Genomic DNA, 17,692 nt, shown 5'->3' with positions numbered 1-17,692 from the left:
TACCGAAGTTTCCGATTCATGGTATAGTCTCATCCAATTGTAGTTTTGATCTTGGATTTACAAAAATAACCCAGTTCAATTGAAAAAAAAAAGTAACCAAACACTTTATCTACTTATTCGAAAAAAAAAGTCTTGACAAGTTTAATTCCCCTAATTCAATTGATTCTAACAAGCATCACAATCCCTTCTTAATCTTATTAACCCAGCACAATATCTTTCATTATTAACTCAATAACAACACTAACCAGGGAGGATACACAAACAAATTTGAATATGTGAGATGCTTACCCCTAATTAATTTTGTTTCTTTTATTCTAGAGTCTATCATGCAAGTAATATCGTTTTGAAAAAACCATAAAGCATACACAAGCCAACTATTATTGGTAGTGGCATTGAGACGCTATTAATGAAATTTTTTTTGCGCGCATGTTTTAAGCGTTGAGAGTGGTTTACTGCAACGCTGAGCATGGTGTAAGTAACATGATGAGCTTGTCCATCACCATGGCCTTTAGACTGAATGTCATTGCCACACCCCTTGTAGATTTATGCACCATCTGAAAAGAAAAAGAAAAGTAACATGGGTGAATAAAAATATATTTAGGAAGTAACCCCACTTAAAGGCTGAAACTATGCCCATAGTACTGAATACACATGCAAAGTCCTGACAATAAATATACACCAATGTGTCTGTATATAATGGCCTTAATTGAAAAATACGAAAACATTGTGTCTAAAGGACACTTTACCTATTCCTAAATGGTACAAACTGTGGTGCATGTGTGGGACGGGACAACCTGGTAAGAAGAAACAAACTAGAGGTTAGTTGGCAACAGTCTAGTCGTGTTGGGCCTATTCCAACCCAGAACTTCATAAAATCATTCTTGATCACCAACTATTATATTTATGGAGCCATTCATGTAAGACCATGCACCACTAAAGGTTAGTTGGCAACCGTCTTGCAGATTCTTCTAGCAACTGTACCTTATAAAAACATATATGGAAACATATATAACATGTAACGAAAGGTATTGTCTTACAAACTAGGATTTAGATACATTTATCTAAGGCTTTTAAACATGCTAGAACCCCTACTATCCGCTATTCGTTCATTGTGTAATCAGACCCCTCTCCACATCATATGCTTGGCAGCACCACTAAGCAAACCACATATTTAAAAAAACATACTATACCTTAAACAGATCATCACGCTAAATTACATACAATCAACCATGCATGCATTATAAAAATCCAAATGTTCTTACCCAAAGGTCCAAGTAACAGATCCAATCAAGCTACCCAAAATCACTCAAAAGGTTCCTCACCTTGAAAGAGTTTGAATCCTTGCTGGTCTCTCTTCAACTCACCACCAATGTTGTTCAAGTGTCCAAATGTTGTGCAGTTCCTATAATGAGACCCAAAAATTCGCAAGTTATGCTTAAAATACCAACAAACTCACATGAATCTAACAAAAACAAGAAAACTCACCTAAACTGGAACTTCCAACCAATCAACAGTGAAAAACTGTCAGAACGAGTAAGAAGCAAAAATGAGAGGACAATGGTGCAGGCGAAAATGCATCTGAGAGTGGATGATCCTTCGCTTGGCCTAAACCAGCCAAACACGAAAGAGATCGGGCAAGCAAGAGAGAGTTGAGCCAGGGAGTTGTGCTGCCAAGTTGGGAATGAAACTGAACCGACTCCTAGGATTATGTACGACTTAAATAAGCTTTTGTTTTCTTTTTTCGTTTTCTTTTCCATGAACACTATATTGGTCCCTCCTTATGAAGTTTCGTCTTTGAAAGTTCTCAATCCTTAAAAAAGCTCTCAATATTTGCCTCTCATTTTGTCCTCTCACTCCCAACTCGTTTCTTCGAACTGGTGGCTCTACCAAATGACTTTGACTAGGGCTATCAATCGGTTAAGTAGAACCTTCTGATCTCTTGCAAGAATCTGTATGGACCTTTTCACATGACTCAAACTCTCATCCGAGCAATGTGCTTCTTAATCAATTACATGCGATGAGTTTGCCATATACTTATGCAATATGGAAACATGGAATACATCATGGACTATAGCAAGAGGTAATGACAAAGCTAAATGATAACCCACAAGGCCGATCCATTCCAAGATATCAAGCAACCTAACAAATCATGAGCTTAGCTTCCACTTCTTTCCAAACCTCAACGCTCCTTTCATTGGAGCTACCTTTAGGAACACATGCCCACCAACTGCAAGATTCAAATCCCTTTGCCTTTTGTCTGTGTAACTCTTTTGCCTACCTGTGCAATTCACATCCTAGCTCTAATCCTTTGGATTGATTCATTCTTGAGGTCAAACTTAAGTTCCAACAACTTGGGTTCTCGTCCTAATAAATAGAGGACTTTCACCTTCTTCCATAAGGAGCTTCTAAAGGTGTCATACCCCAATCGTTGCTTGATAACTATTGTAGTAGTAAAACTCCATCATGTGCATACAAATATCCCAACTACCTACAAATTCAATGCACAAGCTCGTAACATGTCTTTGCAAGTCCAATTCAATCGCTCTCTCTAGCCATTGGTTTAGGGATGAAAGGTGGTGATAAAGTTCACCTGTGTACCCATCCCCTTCTATAGACTCCTCCAAGAATTGAACGTAAAGCGAGTATTTCTATTTAACACATTTGAAATTGGCACCCCATGTCGCCTAACCATCTCTTCCATATACAACTATGCCCACTTTGTACAGAGTAAGTAGGTCTTCTAGGAAGAAAATATGCTTACTTGGTGATTCGGTCAATAATGACCCAAATTCCTGGGAAGCCTTTTAACATTCCTAGGCAACTTTGTAATGAAGTTCATAGATATCTCTTCTCATCTACTGCAACACTAAGCTTGTTGATTTTTGTCTCGAAGTTTTTACTTGTTGACAAACCTGTCATTTATTGGCATGGTTTTCTATGTCCCTCCCTATTGACATGGTTTTCTAAGTCCATATGTAACAAACTTGCTCGGTAATTAGGATTAATGAGTGAGTTGTCTTCCTGCTCAAGCCATCTGCTACCACATTTGCCTTGACTTACATGATNCCCCCCCCCCCCCCCTTTATATGAAGTATGTTCCAAATTTTTTGTAATTTGAAAGAAGTAACGAATCTAACCCTTTTTAGCCGCACATCCATTTTAACTTCAAAATAAATACAAGGTTTTTTGTAAGGTAAAAGAAAATATTAAGGGCTGGTCCGTTCATTAAGCCCGATCTCCTTTCTTTGTTCATGACTATATATTTCACTGGTAGCCCCATGTCATTTTGTGTGGTGCATGCAGATAAGTTTAGGAACATGCCTTTACTTGAAGCCATTCAGAATGGACATGAGCAAGTAGCTTCTTTACTTGCCAAAGCTGGAGCAACCATTGTTGCTAATGATGCTGGTGGACTTCTTTGTTCTACTGTCGCAAGAAGGGGTTTGGGTTTTCTGAAAGGACTTCTGGCTAATGGCATTGATCCAAATGCTAGAAACTATGATCAACGGACTCCACTTCACATAGCTGTCTCAGAAGGTTTGTATCCTTTTGCAGAGGTACTTTTAAATGCTGGAGCCAGTGTTTTTGCAACGGACAGGTATGATATGATCTATTTACGTTGATTCTAAGCTATGACTGTGATTTAGCTACTACTATTCAGAGATGCCCTGACAAAGTTATTAGACAAGTATTTCTTTCATTGATGTCCACCTTCATAATCTTTGACAATGACACTTTCTCTTTGAGATCTTCTGGGAGTTAACTCACCTAAGAATACTTATTTCGATGATCACTTGGATTAAAATGGAATTATTCATCAAAGCTCACATATAATGCATTTGTTCATTTGCATTTTCATTTTTTATTTTGATTTTTCATCATCTTAGACTATGGGATAATGTGTAGATGGGGAAATACTCCGCTTGATGAAGCTCGTACCAGAGGAAATAAGAATTTGATCAGGCTACTTGAAGTTGCAAGAATTTTTCAGTTATCTGAAAACAACTCTGATATATCCGAAGAGATTCAAGGTACTAATTGATCATTTGTAAGTATAAAATGTATGCGTTAAAATCACTTAAATCTTTACTTATCCCAAGACAAATATTTTGGTGATAATGTTTTACCTTTTTTTGTTTGGTTGTTCATGCTCCTTTTATTTTATGCATTCAAATGCTCCTTTTATTTTATTATATTTTCACTTTGTACGACAATTGATCATTTTATCTTTCTCGTGGAAAACAAGAGCATACTTTGGTCAATTTGTTCTTGTTAAGAGAGACACTTTTCTTTTCCTTTAGCAAATAAACATTAAAAAACTTTATCATAAAATATTATCATGGACTTACATGTGAGAAAACATCTTTAAAATAAAACGTAACAAAATGCTAAATAAGACCAATAAAACATTAAAATAAAAATATCATATACTAACCTAAGGTCTAAAAAACAAAATACCACTATCCTATGTGATAAGTGTCAACCATGCTTGATTTTGTAAAGCTAGATGTATTTCTAGTATTCTTGCCAGCTTTCACAAATTAAAGCTAACTTTATTAATGATTCCAACCAAAAGCGGGTTAAAATGATGAATAACTCTTAGATCGAACTGGGAATATACGATAGTCACTCTTAGATCCCAAGATGACTCACTCCAGAATTAGCTTGATCATGACTAATCCAATGAATCGATTTTAACACAAGGTTTTTGTATTCCACGATGATTTCAAACACAAGGTTTTTGTATTTTAAGTAGGCCAAAAAGATAATCTAAACATAATATAAGTTCAACTATCAACTACAAACTACAAATAAAAGCTATTAAATACGAATCGAAAAAAATAAGACATAACATAAATAATCTTAAATGTCTATCAAAGACAAAAAAGTTATAAAATCCTTTTCCAATGTCAAGTGATATTTTATTGTTATTCAATTCTTTTCTTGATTTAATACTTGAATCTTTATTGCATTGCTTCTTGTAATTGCTTCTTTGAATACATGCAATTGATGAGTGGTTGGATTCATATCACTCTGCATAAGGCACTATCTTTACTTGTGATGTCGTCATCAACGATATAGAGGGGTCTTGCCTTTACTACCTAAAATAGAAGTAGACTTAGTATTTTAAGAAATACTCATTAGTGACTCCACGGTTGGACTTTAAGAAATACTCATTAGTGACTCCACTATTGGGGTTTAAGAAATACTCAGTAACTTGGGGTCCGGAAAATGCAAACACATACAACTCATGATTAGGGGTCTATCATTAAAACCATCATCGGTGACCTCACTTATAATTGGGGATAGAGAAATGCAAACACACGTAACTCATGATTAGGGACCTATCATTAAAACTATCATAAAGGTGGCCTTCAATTCGAACAAAATTGGATGTGTAGTATTTTTCTACACACGACCCATACATGCGAGCGTGGGTCTCCAAGTGGTTCGCACCCACCTGGACCCATCATAGTCGAGCTAGTTGTTCGTAGCAATGTTCGGAGGTCAGCAGACCCCGAGTGTCATGCGAGGCATGATGATGATGATCATCATCATCATAGTATACACATTCATACTCATAATTATAAATGAAGTATCCTTATGTATATGAACACACAAAATGCATAAGGTCCCTATAGTTTTCATCTTTAAATTATCTTTATGTCACAACCCTATGCATCGGTCACACGTTACTCTAAGTAACATGCATGCATTTGTCATCATACATTCAGCCTCATTAACATTAACTAGGGTTCTATCTTTGAAAATTTTTCATCATAATGCATCGTGACATTTAATATATGCACATCATCTTAATATAGAACATCATCATATTAAGTCATTTCATCATCATACGTCTCACATCTTCTTGTTATCATGCATCATCATCATATAAACATCATGTACACATCATCACTTGATGTCATCACGTTATATATAACATCATCACATCATCATATAACATAAAACATAAATGACACGTGTAAGGACCATTGAGCACTTGTCGTTATACATAAGACAAGTTATCCAACCGAGTCAATAGTAAAATCATTTGGTTGGCCTTAGCCAAAGTTCTATCTAGCTCCAAATTTGCTTGCTTTCATCTTTCAAATTCGTTTACTCTATTTTTAACACTTCTTTCTTTTTTTTACCAATTTGAATAGATTCTTATTATTTTTATTTCTTGGTATTTAATTTTGTAACTAAACTTTAAATGATTGCAACGAAATTAAGAACAAAACAAGATAAAAGAAAAAGAGGATCTAACTAACCTATTGCGACAAACTCTTCCATGTGAATTTGGAGGCCATTTTTGTTTCTATTTGTTTTTACGGAAGGAAGGAATTACTGGTTGGAGTGAAGGGTATTTTAAGAAAGAAGTTGTGGGAGTTCAAAGGAATCTTCCAATAGTCTCTTCCACCTCTCAAAATAATGAGCAAATCAAAATTAGGGTTCTAACTCTCCAAATCTTCCCTCCAAAAACAATACAAATCTGTTAATTTATGTAGATACACTTAATTTGTGTATATGTGGTTTTATATACAAAACATTGTTCTCTCCTCGCAAACTCCAGTAATGGAACAACTCCCGGATTGGGTTGGGTTATATTTTTTTTTTATTTATGTTCGGTTAAATTTTTTAAAAATTAAAAATTCGGGTCAGTTCGTGGGTTATGAGGTTAAAAATTAGGTTATGAGGACATTTGTAAATGAGGTTAATGATGCAGGTTATGAGGTTTGATATTTGAACTTTATGAGATTTTTTTTATAACATTTGAATAAGATATCTAAAATATTCAAATATGTTACTCATCTCCCACCTTCTCTTATAGAGAATTCTTTTGCAACTCTCTTTCTTCGGTTCATTCGAGATTTTTAATAAAGGCTCCCACATGCCTTAGTCTTGTATTCAACTCATAACAAGAAAGATGTTGTGGCATTTGGAAGAACGTTAGCGTTGTTGGAATAGAGGTTTGCAAGCTGTGGTTTCTACCAAGTTAGAGTTATTACTCTTATATTTATTGTTTTATTTTATTTTTTTAATAAAATCAAAACAGTTTCCAATGCACGTGCGTGGACTGTGGGTAAAAAAGTACTACTCATTTAAAAATGCTTTGACTCCGACTAAAAAGTGGAATCCAAAAATTCTTTTTAAGAAAAGATAGCCCTGCCGTAATTGTATGTGATAACAATTTTTGACACCATCGTCGTGTATTAACAAAGTTTTTTGATACCAACAGTGGAGTATTAACAAAGTTTTTTGACACCAGGTTGGCTATTTATTTTTCCAAGTCATGGGTAAGACACTCATAAAAGATGATATCATTGTTGTGGATACCATGAAAATGAAGATAGGGAAGAGACATATTTTGCATTTTAGTTGTAGTCGTTAGAGATCATGGTGATTCCATTCTTCTAAAATTCTTGTTGTTTTATTGTTTCATAATTCTCGTAGTTTCAACCTCGTTATTTCACCCACATTTGTCACGACTCAATTTTCAAGGTTTTGAATCTATTCAAGCTAGTGTTATTTAAATTTATTAAAAATGGAAAATGGGTTCGAATTACCATTACAAATAAAATACAAAAAAATCAAAATGTAAAGATGGGACGACACCCTAGGATGATCCCCATTGTGACCATAGAGCTTTTCAACAATCCCTCACCTCGACGGGCAACCTACGAACTCCTAAAAAAAGGAGTAAGGTGTGAGTGTAAAAAGTACTCAAAGTACTCAGGCCTATTTCTAGGCTCTTATTGTACTCTTATCTTCGTAAGGTACCATAAACTTTTCTCTAGTCTCGAAGAAGTTCGGATATAGTTCTATAGATATCTAAGTTTCTCAAAAGGTCTTTATCTCATCTCAGGTGAACTTGCTTTTTGTTCTCCTACTTAGTAAGTTTGCATAGCCACAACAAGGAACATGTGGTATCCTAGGTTGAGGTCTCATAGGAAAGTATGACATCGGTCTCAACACATTTGTGTAAAGTTAATTGGTGACCCTTTCACATGAAAAATCATACAGTCACACCTAGGGGAGCCATCTTGTGTGTCTCCCAGTTATTGAGTCTACTCGTATGGTTCATCGCCCCTCTCAATGATGGTTTACAGTATAGTGAGCTTGTTGAGAGGATCCCTAACTGTTTTTGCACATAATAGTGGCAACTACCATGAGCTAAATTATTTGTATAGTTCCTCGTCTCCTCTAAAGGGTAGTTTATGACTCTCTACCCGCTTCTAGATACAGTCGTGAGTATTCAAGTTGATACCATTTCACACTGCTAGAGGTCTCGTTAGTTCTCTTAAATTTATTTGGGTATCATGGAGGTTCACTAGATTCTTAGGGGCATCTAAGCAATTTAAATCTCATCTTCGCAATTTCTAGGATTCTTAGAACTAGCTTATCGAGCTAATCCATCCTCTAGGTGTACTTAGGTTTGGACCTCTTACAATCCTAAATGCTTGGTCTACGGGTAAAGTATTGACCTAGATCAAAGTGAAAACAGGTCAAAGTGAAAACCACTTCAGTTCTCACACTCTAATCTCAACATGGTTTTCTCTTGCCTACTTTATTAGGGAGATATTCCTATGGATCATTTAAAGCACCGAAAACATAGCCTAACATTATGGCAACATCCTATCCTTCTTTCTTAAATAGTAGAAAAGATTAAAATAGGCATACAACTTAATTTCTTATCCTAGGAGCATTTCAGTATTTTTTTTTTCTTTGGTAACATACATGGCATCGTCATCCAACTTACTCTACTGAGGTCCTAATCATGCATATTCTAACCACTTAAAGCAAGATATGCTCGCATGTCTCTAGCGATTCCTATACGTATTACTTGAGAAAAGTCTGAATGTCTACTTACATGGATGACACATGTCTTCTCAAGCTAGATTTTCTGCAGGGGCTCCAAATTTTTTAAATTTATCTAGTAGGTCATAATTCAAGCCATAATAAGGTTAATATCAAAATAGAAGCAAAAATAGTCCAGCATGAGTCAAAATGGGTTGGGAGACATCTTTTACACACTTAGACGCGCACTAGAAGAGTAGCCCATGCAAAGGTACACGTGCGAGTACGGACATTATGTGTGTCCTCGACTCCACGATTGTTTTAGTGCCTTTGAGTCCCTGATCTCGAGTTCGATCCGCACACTATGTTTTCTTCAATAATTTCTCTTTATTCCGTCTGCCATGTGTTTGTCGCCTTCACTTCACATGTGTCCCCGTCGTCATCTAACGTGTGTCCCTTCTCCTTCCTAACACATGTTTTGAGCATAATTCGTGATCAACCTATTTACTTCTCGATTTTGTTGTCTTTTTCTACCTAACTAGAAACAACTTGGTTCCTTCATCAAAGTTCTAAAATTTTAATCTAGCTTTATGCAAAAATTATTTTCGTTCAAATTCTTAATTGTAGAGAGAAATAAACATGTTCAAATTAGGCTCAAAACACTTAAACTTACCATTCTTGACCATTGTCGGGACTCTGATCCAATTCAACTCTAGTTTTGTTCACAAAATATGTGCAAAATACTCCTTAGAATAACATACATGACCTTAAGAAAATCTCTTTGAATCAAATTAAAAACTTGAAACCCTTACCTCTCAATCTTTCCGGTACGATTCAAATATTTAGATGGAATAATTTCAAACTTTTTGAGAAACTTTCCTGAAAGAGCCCTGGCCAGAAAATGACTCATTGTGGCATGATCGAACTACCTCAATGGTTAAGTTTCTTTCCTCCCACCCTTTTTCTCTCTATTTTTTTTTTTAATCTTTTCTTCTCCCTGATGGTTGACTTTAGCTATATATATTTTTTTTCTTTCTAATTTCTTTACTATTTAAAAGTTAGAATTTTAAGAAGAAAAAAAATTGGGCAAGTCCATGAAAGTGTTTTTAATAAATCTCTTTAAATGATTTTTGTTTTGCACATTTGGGCATGCCATATCTGTGATAACCACTTTATGAATATATTACATTAGCAACCTCATATTAGTTGCACCGTGACAATATCAAATTTAAAATAAAATAATCAAAACTATTATTAAAAATGAAGAGGGATTAAAAGACATAAATACCAAAAGAAGAAAAAGAGGCTAAAAGTGGTTGGATCTGGCGGTGGAGGGAGGGGAGTAGCTAGTGGAGAGTAGGTCGCACAGAAGAGTGTGGTGATGATGTTGTCGATTGAAGGCTGAGAGTTAAGTACACGTGATAAAGTTTAAGTAATTTCATGAATTTGGAGATTTGAATTCAAGAACATAAATTCTGGGTTGTGTAGAATAAATCTGAGTAAGTAAATAAAATAAAATAATAAAGCCAAAAGTGTGACTGAATATATATACACAAATACATACATTGAACTAGTGGACAGAGTAAATATGCCCCCCACCCCACCCCACCCCACCCCACCAGAGATATAATAAGCACGTAATCCAATATACGCCTCGAACTGTCATTTCTATGAGGGTACATCAACAGTAATCCAAACATTCTCATCCTCAAATGGGTTTTAAAGCGCTGATAAAAGGGCATCAACATCATGAACAGTTAAGGATTTGGAGTTTTTTGGTACCAAAAGTGATGGAACCAATAGTAACTACAAAAAAGAGGTAAGAGGTAAGAGGGAAAGAAGAGAAGGGGCCTGTGATGATGTATATCATTTTTTGTACTAACAATGAAACCCATTATTCGAGAAACCCCTTCGAAGTGTTACTTTCACGATGTGTAAAAAGGCATCAAGGAAGAGAATAGGGAACAGAAAGCCCACACTCACTGCCATCCATTTACTCCTCCTCTGACTCCCACTGTTCATTCTAAAATATATGCATTTTTGCATGGGTCACTTATTTTGGGCATCTCCCAAATAAATATGCAACTCCCTTCTAATGCTTTAATCACCTTTCTTTCTACTTTCGGCTACTTTACGAACCTCAAATGGACTCTGGGAACCATTCTACAGACCAACCACTCCAACTAAAACAGGAGGAAGAAGACGATGGCGTGGACGGAGGAGAAATGCTGCGTAGGAGAATTTCTAGCCACCCCTTATATGGCCTCTTACTTCAGACTCATCTCAACTGTTTGAAGGTGAGTTTAGCTATTTGTATTCATGATAAAACTTAGTAGTCATTTGTTATACGTTGTGCGTTCAGGTTGGAGGAATTGGTGAATTGGACCGAGGTTATTTAGCTATGGATTTGATGGAACACCGAGAAAACGAGATCAGATGCTTGAATACGCTTAACCAATCGGAGCTAGATCGCTTCATGGTATGCTATTAACTCCATATCATTCGGAATTCGAACTTTATAATAAGCATCACGTTTGAATCATTGGATGTTACAAGTCATATGCGTGGTTGACACATGACTTAATCTTTGCATAATTTATTAGTCGTCAAACCTTTTTAGGGAAAGTTACTAATCGTGGAGCATTTTTAAGAGAAGAATTGTTAAGTCATGGGTCCTAAGTTTTATTTCAAAAGTCGAGGATTGTTGTTGCGAGGGATTTAGAGAATGATCATGGGTTTATAAGTAAGTAATACGTTTCCGTTGGTACGAAGTATTTTGGAAAAACTCAAAACAGAGTCATGAGAGCTTAGGCTAAAAGTAGATAATATCACGAGAGTAGGGTTTGGTTTTAGTTTGATTGTGATGTGGAGTTTAGGAATGGGAAGGAAATTATAGGGTGCGTTGAAACTGAAGGAGTCATGTGTACAGGAAAGCTATTGCTATGCATTGAGCAAGCTGAAAGAAGCAATGGAGGAATCTCAGTTAAAATCGATGGCATTCATAAACAGCATGAACTCGCAATTAAGGGAGCTAACGGCGACGGGTGCAGCAGCCAAGAAACCCACCGCCGCCTCATCTTCTGCTGCTACTAGCGACACAAAGTGAAGGCAATTAGGAAGTAGAGTACATAACGGACATGAGTTGTTCCCTAACCCACCCTACCTACTTGTGGAGTATGGACCGAGGTCTCTAACAGGGATATGTAAGAATGGCTGTAATATGATCAGCAGCATCTATTTTTGACATTAAGTAGGGTAATTTGGCTGCGTATCTAGACCATATTAATGCTTGGGGATAATAATATTGATCTATATAACTATAATTCATGCAAAATTATTCACGTCTATTATGGTAGTTTAACAGAGTGTTTATATCTAATTCAAGCCATAACGGTTGAGTTGGTAGTTTTTTGTCCGACCTTTGGCCAACTATAAAATAGATTTACAACTTAACTATATTTTAAGAATATTATATCTGTTTTTGTTTTTAAATACGTCAAAAAGAGCGCCTATCGATGCAATTCTTAAATAAACGGTCGGACCGAGTAAAACTCTATTTAAATTATTTAGGTTATTATTGTGAATGAAGTGATTTTAGTGAGAAGTACATTTTGGGTCTAGATATTTCTTCAAATTGTGGTTCTAGTTATTCTCGTTGTTGGGTAAGCTATTGTATCCACCCCTTCTTTGAGCTTTCTTGAAAGAGCTTCAATGAAAATTCTTGATTTTGCTATTTTCTGAAATTAAGTTTATTAATAAATTCTTCTCCTTATTTTAACATTTTTTCCCCTTTTACAATACCTTCAAATTCTTATATAATTTAATAAAAATATTACAATTTGGTTTTAAAAAAATAAAATTACAGTTTTACCCTTCATTATGTTACCGACTTTTCTCATTCTCAAATTCTCTCTCCCTACGAACTTTCTATTGAGATGGTTGGGAGTAAGCCTCACATTGGCTAATTTAGAGAATGATCCGAGTTTAAGTAAAGGAATACATCTTCATTGGTATGAGGCCTTTTGGGAAGCCTAAAGAGTCGTGATTCCTAACATGGATATGAGAGTAGATTCTTAATATGCTCTATGGCTACAACTCTAATCTTCCACGTCATTATCCATGGATTGCGACCAGAATTATCTTCCACATCTAGCTCTCATGGCAATAATGAGTTGGATCATTGATTTAGGATGTTCAATAGCTCTCATGGCAATAATGAGCTTGATCATTGATTCAGGATGTTCAATAGCTCTCATGGCAATAATGAGCTGGATCATTGATTCAGGATGTTCAATAGCTCTCATGGCAATAATGAGCTGGATCATTGATTCAGGATGTTCAATAGCTCTCATGGCAATAATGAGCTGGATCATTGATTCAGGAGGTTCAAACCACATAATTGACGATCAAAGTAGTGCAATGGAAACAGGGTGGGGTGGCACAGGTTGGAAATCAAACTTAGGAACTAGTGTCAAGATCCAAACACTATGATGAAATATTTAGTCTAGTAGCGAGATGTAGGCAGCTTTCGAGGCTGCATTCTTGGTCAGATAATTCCTCTATAGGACCTTGACAAGGCAATGACTTTGTTACTTAGTTCTCAACCTCCTCCCGTGAGAGTATTGTTATGGGCTTTTTTCCATAGGTCAAATCTTCTCTCATGTGAATGATCCAAATTGTACTTGTTTAGAATTGAAACATGAAATACATTATGCATGACACGCATGACAGCAAGGTTAGGTGGCAATGTCATATGTATACTACAAGCCCAATTAGCTCGAAGATATCAAATGGGTACATAAATGTTGGGCTCAACTTGGTTGTTCTTCTTGTCGTACCTAGGCACCCAAAAACCTTGAAAATTTGAAAAATAACTAAAAAAATTCCAAGTCTCAAGCAAATATGCCCTCATTGGATGTTTCTCTCAATTTGAGAAGATCAAATCATCCATGTCACTCCAAATTTAGATATGGCCTATTAGGCACCGCTACACCTTCATCCAACATTTGAAATTGAAGGAGATGGGCTACCGACCTTTAATTTTCAGGCCATGCTTCGTCCTTGAAGCTTTCAATGGCGATGGAGCATTGGGCCATAAAATGGGATGTGAGGGCTACCTTTTGGTACCAACCATTTGAGTTGAGATCCTCTGAAAACCAAGAGCCTAAGTCATTAGTTTTTGGTCAAATTAGAGAGTTATACTCGACCCCTTTGGCTCAAATGAGTCCCTACACACTCAGACAACAATTAGAACCAAACTTGCCCAATAAAGGCCTATACCGTTGGGTTCAAGGGAGGAAGAGGAAGAGTTTTGGTGAAGACATTGAAGAGAAACACGTGTTAAGCAGCAACGGCACGTGGGATCAGACTAAGCTCCCATGTAAACGTAAGAAATTTACACAACAATCCAACACAACCCAGAGGCTCCAAAACCCAAAACATGTAAACAAAGCAACACAGCCACCTTACACTTTATCATGCACAAATATTTCAAATTAATTTTACATTTATCCATATAATTTCCTGGATTCTGTCCCCAAATCTTTCCCCTGTTCCACTTTCTCCCATTGTCTCACAAAAGAATCGATCCTTATTGTCACAATTAAAGCATTGATTCTTATTCCTACACTTAACTTTCCCTCTTTCCCCTTTCTATTTATCTTTAAACTTCTTTGCATCTTAATCCAAGCATGGCAGAAAGAGATGAAGCGCAAGAACACGTCCAAAATCCGAAGGATTTGAAAGAAGAAAAGAAGGGAGCAAGACCATGCTACCCAAAAACCACTCGGCGCTCTGTTTTCGCATGCATATCCATCTTCCTCCTCATAATTGGCGTGGTGGCTCTCACTCTCTGGCTTGTGTACCGCCCCACTCACCCTCAATTCAGGGTGGTTGGAGCCGCAATATACGAGCTCAACATCTCATCTCTGCCACTGCTGTCCACAAGGATGCAATTTACAATCCTTACAAGGAACCCCAACAGGCGAGTTGGGATCTATTATGACAGACTCACTGCGTTCGTGTCGTATAGGAACCAGCAGATAACGCCGCAGGTGATGCTGCCTCCCCTGTTCCACGAAAAGCGGAGCACAGTGGCGATGTCCCCTGTACTAGGAGGTGGGGCGGTGGCAGTGCCGTTGGAGGTGGGAAATGGGTTGGTCACGGATGAAGCGATTGGAGTTGTGGGGTTGAGAGTTGTGTTGTTGGGGAGACTAAGATGGAAAGCTGGGCCAGTCAAGACTGGGCGTTATGCGGTAATTGTGAAATGTGACGTGTTGGTGGGTCTCAAAAGTGGGGTGGTGGGTCAAGTTCCGTTGCTTGGTTTCCCCGCTTGCCAGGTTGATATTTAGGCCATGTGGTTATTACTCATAATGGATGTTTCTAAATGTTGTTTTATTACTTGGTTTGATTTAATAACATATATAGATGTGAGGAGCAGAATAAATTTGTGGCTCTTTCATTGTTGAATGTAAGGAAATGGGGCTTTCAACATGGGCTTCGTATGGAGAAATATAAAGGCCAATATACATATATACAATTGTATGTAATATGAAGAAGATTTGGTTAATAGATGGTGTTGAGGTGTAATGGAAGGGGCATGGGTTGGTGGTGCAAGAATTGAGGTGGTTGTGGGTTACCATTTTGGTGTGAAGCATCCTTACATTTGCGTGTTGGATGTAGGAGGGAGAGACAAGGAGGAGGCGAGAGGGTGAGGTGAGCAAGATGTTGGACAATCCCAACCACCGCAGATATGCTCCCACGCAGTCTAAGAGTACTTGAGTTGGGGTCTACCAATGTGTGCTTTGGACTCTTCTCTTTGCTTCCACTCTCCGCTGTTTCTAACCATCTCTCTCCCGACATATAATATACTCAAATATGGAAATCCCCAAACGCCATTAGTTTAGGCTCCAAATCACGATTCTCTAAGGGGATTCTGTGACTTAGAGGAATGGTAGCTGTGGGAGAACGACGGGAGCACAATTCTTTTCTTTTATCTTTTGGAAGGCAGATGTCTTCACCTCTTAAATTGATTTGAAATCTCTACGCTTTTTTTAACATCCTCTCACACCCTACTTGTATCAAATATTAAATACTTATTCTACTACCAATTGAATCTAATCCCACTCTAAGATACATTTGGCCTTCTTTTTTATTTTTTTAATATGTCCATGTATCAATTGAACTCGTTTAAGTTGCATCTCACTTGAACCGTTCTCGTTCGAATACAGTCCTGGAAATTTAAGGCCAGCTTGGGTCTGATACCCTCGACTCTTTCCTTCTAGTTTCAACTCTCAAAAGTGTTTAAGATTAGTATGACTTGTTTTTAACCTATTTTAAATTAGTTTTTAATGTTTAAGATTAGTATGAATGAAGACTCATTATTTATGCATGTAGCTTAGTTTAAATTATTTTATGCAAAATTAAGTGAGAATTCTTAGTTCTAATTTATGATTGTTGCACTTATCCGGATAATTAAATTTCAGAGCAACCTTAAGTTAGCATCAAGGAGTCAATGTAGGTTCAACCTAGCCCAACCAAGTATCAACATGGTTAGAAATTGATGTTGTATGATAACATGTGCTCCGTGGTTCTGAATGTGCCATCTGCTTGATATGTGTCAAATGGTTATGAAATGATATAACTATGATATGTTATGTAAATGTTATGACACGTGTTATGATGTGATGCGTTTGACGATATATTTGAGATATGATATGTGAATGATATGATATATGTTATGAAACAATGTGTTTGACGATATATTTGAGATATCATACGTGAATGATATGATATATGTTATGATATGATACGTTTGTTGATACGATACATGCATATTGTGATATGCTTTATGATATGATACGTGCATGGTATGACATGATATGTTGGAAGACACAATATACTTGTGATATGACACATTGACATGATAAGATGTATGATATGAATGACAAGCAATAAGATGTTTCGACATGATGCACAACCCCGATTTATGTATGGAAAGCTATGATAAAAATGACATGATATGAAGGAAAAATGGAAGGGCTGTCTTACATGATAATGAATAAAAATGTTGGGACCACATACATCATTGTGTGTTCATGCATCAGGGAATGCCCTTCTTTTATGTTGGTACAAACGCGTACACTACAAGGTAGAAAAAATATCATTATGTTAATCGTAATATTGCGACGGTCACTATACCTAACGGATGTCCGACATCAAAAGCTCCAGAGAATACTCGCTCGACCATAAAAGGGGCCTAGAAGGTGTGCGAACTAACTGGTGGGTCCATACTCAAATGTGTGAAAACAATAAATATATATCTAATTAACTTTTAGGATAGCTGCCTAAGAAAATATAAACGGATGTAATAAGTCCCACTCATAATTCTATATCCTTGCATCTTAGCTTTGCACGTAGAGAGCATCACGAACAATTGTTTCTTCAAAAGCCTCATAAACACCATGTTCCCCAAAAAGAACACAATTCTTGATGTACTCTTTCGATCATCCACATTGCCACGCCAATCATTTTCGAGATATCCTTCTAGCACTAAATATTCAGTTTTAGTGTGGAATAACTCAAAAGATTCCGTCTCTCCAATATATTGCAAGATTCTCTTCACCACTTTTAAGTGCATATATATCGACCACTCACAACTCCAACATTGTAAGAAATATAAGGTCGTGTACATGTGAGACAATAGAGACTCTCCTCTAGATTTCATTATTTATTAGATATCGAGTTACAACCTGTCATTTTATTCCTCTTCAAAATTTCCATTTCAAAATTCCCTATTGCATATACTTCTTGTGACACGAAAATCTCAATCATTTTTTTTGTCTTACCTCTAGTTCAAAGAAGTAATTCATTAGCACAAATATGTCATTTC

General features: G+C 36.6%; 3 protein-coding genes across 4 annotated transcripts; all 3 read left to right on the top strand.

Annotated features, from left to right (window-relative positions):
- The first annotated feature begins 3,281 nt into the window (after positions 1 to 3,281).
- LOC111474425 (potassium channel SKOR-like) lies at positions 3,282 to 4,190 on the top strand. 2 transcript variants are annotated; one of them, XM_023119521.1, is made up of 2 exons: positions 3,282 to 3,537; positions 3,907 to 4,190. In XM_023119521.1, exons 1-2 carry the CDS (start codon positions 3,318 to 3,320, stop codon positions 3,957 to 3,959), a joined length of 273 nt encoding a protein of 90 aa, XP_022975289.1. In that variant the 5' UTR covers positions 3,282 to 3,317; the 3' UTR covers positions 3,960 to 4,190. The 2 variants fall into 2 exon arrangements, with proteins under 2 accessions (XP_022975289.1, XP_022975288.1); XM_023119520.1 differs by having other exon boundaries at positions 3,283 to 3,598.
- Positions 4,191 to 10,939: 6,749 nt separating this feature from the next.
- LOC111474426 (homeobox protein KNOX3-like) lies at positions 10,940 to 12,022 on the top strand. The gene is made up of 3 exons (XM_023119522.1): positions 10,940 to 11,099; positions 11,165 to 11,281; positions 11,732 to 12,022. Exons 1-3 carry the CDS (start codon positions 10,947 to 10,949, stop codon positions 11,906 to 11,908), a joined length of 447 nt encoding a protein of 148 aa, XP_022975290.1. The 5' UTR covers positions 10,940 to 10,946; the 3' UTR covers positions 11,909 to 12,022.
- Positions 12,023 to 14,213: 2,191 nt separating this feature from the next.
- LOC111474428 (NDR1/HIN1-like protein 1) lies at positions 14,214 to 15,270 on the top strand. Its single transcript, XM_023119523.1, has one exon. The coding sequence runs from the start codon at positions 14,493 to 14,495 to the stop codon at positions 15,150 to 15,152; it is 660 nt and encodes a 219-aa protein (XP_022975291.1). The 5' UTR covers positions 14,214 to 14,492; the 3' UTR covers positions 15,153 to 15,270.
- The last annotated feature ends 2,422 nt before the right edge of the window (positions 15,271 to 17,692 follow it).

This window comes from Cucurbita maxima, unplaced genomic scaffold, assembly GCF_002738345.1.
Source record: "Cucurbita maxima cultivar Rimu unplaced genomic scaffold, Cmax_1.0 Cma_Scf00362, whole genome shotgun sequence".
Lineage (NCBI taxonomy): Eukaryota > Viridiplantae > Streptophyta > Magnoliopsida > Cucurbitales > Cucurbitaceae > Cucurbita > Cucurbita maxima.
This window is presented reverse-complemented; position numbering and strand designations above follow the sequence as displayed.